The 1,566-nt window shown below is 42.5% G+C and overlaps 1 protein-coding gene across 1 annotated transcript; it reads left to right on the top strand.

Moving 5' to 3' along the window:
* Positions 1-69: 69 nt before the first annotated feature.
* Positions 70-825, top strand: TM35_000771150 (uncharacterized protein; the record flags this gene model as incomplete). Its single annotated transcript, XM_029031339.1, has 1 exon — positions 70-825. The coding sequence occupies one exon, from the start codon at positions 70-72 to the stop codon at positions 823-825; it is 756 nt and encodes a 251-aa protein (XP_028877381.1).
* Between the last annotated feature and the right edge of the window lie 741 nt (positions 826-1,566).

Below are 1,566 nucleotides of genomic sequence, written 5' to 3'. Positions count from 1 at the left end.
TCTCTCTCTCTCTCTTTACACACATACAGACACAGACTCCAGTGATCCTCAGTGATATTAATAACAAGAATGTCCATGTTGTCGTGCCGTGTGTTGTGTTTGTTGGCCATTGTGCTCTGCTGTGTGGGTGTGGCTCATGCTGATCCTGCTCTTCCTTCACAGTTGGTGGAGGAAGCAAAAACATTGGCTGAAGAAACTTCTAAACTTAAGGTGGAGTGCGACAACGCCGCCAAGGCTGCTCGACAGGCCGCGAATGAAGCTTTTGTATTTGCTCATGTCACTAAGACTAATCTCGTAACAATTGCTGCTGACCCAAACGAGGTGGAGAAAACGAAGAGTGAAGGTCTTAAATTTATTGAAAATACAACGAAGGCTGCAGAGGAAGCAGAAAGAGTGCGCGACGAAACTATAACCAGTAAAGATAAAGCGGAAGAGGCAATCTTTCTTGTTTTTCCAGATGCAGTAGATGATGAAACAGTACCGGAAGAAATTGCGCCGTCAATGAATGCAGTTAAAGATGCAGAACGCGCGATTTCTACTGCTAACGATGATATCGGCGCTGCGAAACTTCATGCTGAGGAAGTGAAAAATGTCCTGCAGCAACTCGACGCCGCAGTTGCTGCTGCCAAAGAGAGGGAGAAGGAAAAACAGGTGGAGTCTCAACCACAGCCACAGGAACAGAGAAACGAAACGTCTCTTCCACCCACGAATGCTACAATAACGAATGGCACCAAACGAAATGACGGCAGCAGCAGCCCTGCGTTACTGCGTGTTCCACTCCTGCTGCTGCTGCTCTCTGTGCTCAGCTGCATGGCTGTGTGCTGAGCACTGTGCTGGGGTCCATTCAGAGAGTGTGGGTAATCACTTGTTTACTGTTAATAATAATATAATTGCTACTGTGTTCAGTATACTGAGCACCGAGAAAATTAATCCCGATGACACCCAGTGAGCTAGGGTACATCAATTTGTGTGGAAATATTTAATCTCTTTTCTTTTTTATACTTGTAAGCAGAGCATTGCTGTGGACCTTGTGGTGTGTCTCACTCTGCAATTGTGTGATTCCGGTAAATGATATCTCTTTTCTTTTTTTATTTGCTTTTACATTATATCCGAATGAGGTAACGTTACAGTTTGTTTGTTTGTTCCTATGGGGACACTGCAAATTGTAATGGGGACAGGGAGAAACCAACACAAAGAGAGATTTATACATTATCCGTTATTATTGTTTTTGTGTGTGGCTATCTCTGCAATGTTACCAAATAATATTCAGTTTGTATACAATCATTTATATATAATCTTTTTCTTTTGTGGGATTGGATGATTCTTTATTTTGTTTGAATAATGAGTATTTTCACTAATGTGTCTATTTCATTTACGCTCATGCTTGACTCCATATGTGTGTGTGTGTAGTAATAGCGGTGTACTGGTGTTTTGCTTTCTCTCTCTCTCTCTCTTTACACACATACAGACACAGATTTCAGTGATCCTCAGTGATATTAATAACAAGAATGTCCATGTTGTCGTGCCGTGTGTTGTGTCTGTTGGCCATTGTGCTCTGCTGTGTGG

Source organism: Trypanosoma theileri (genome assembly GCF_002087225.1).
Source record: "Trypanosoma theileri isolate Edinburgh chromosome Unknown TM35_Tth_77_V1, whole genome shotgun sequence".
Lineage (NCBI taxonomy): Eukaryota > Euglenozoa > Kinetoplastea > Trypanosomatida > Trypanosomatidae > Trypanosoma > Trypanosoma theileri.
The sequence above is the reverse complement of the archived record's forward strand: the minus strand, read 5'-3'. Positions and strand labels throughout refer to the sequence as shown.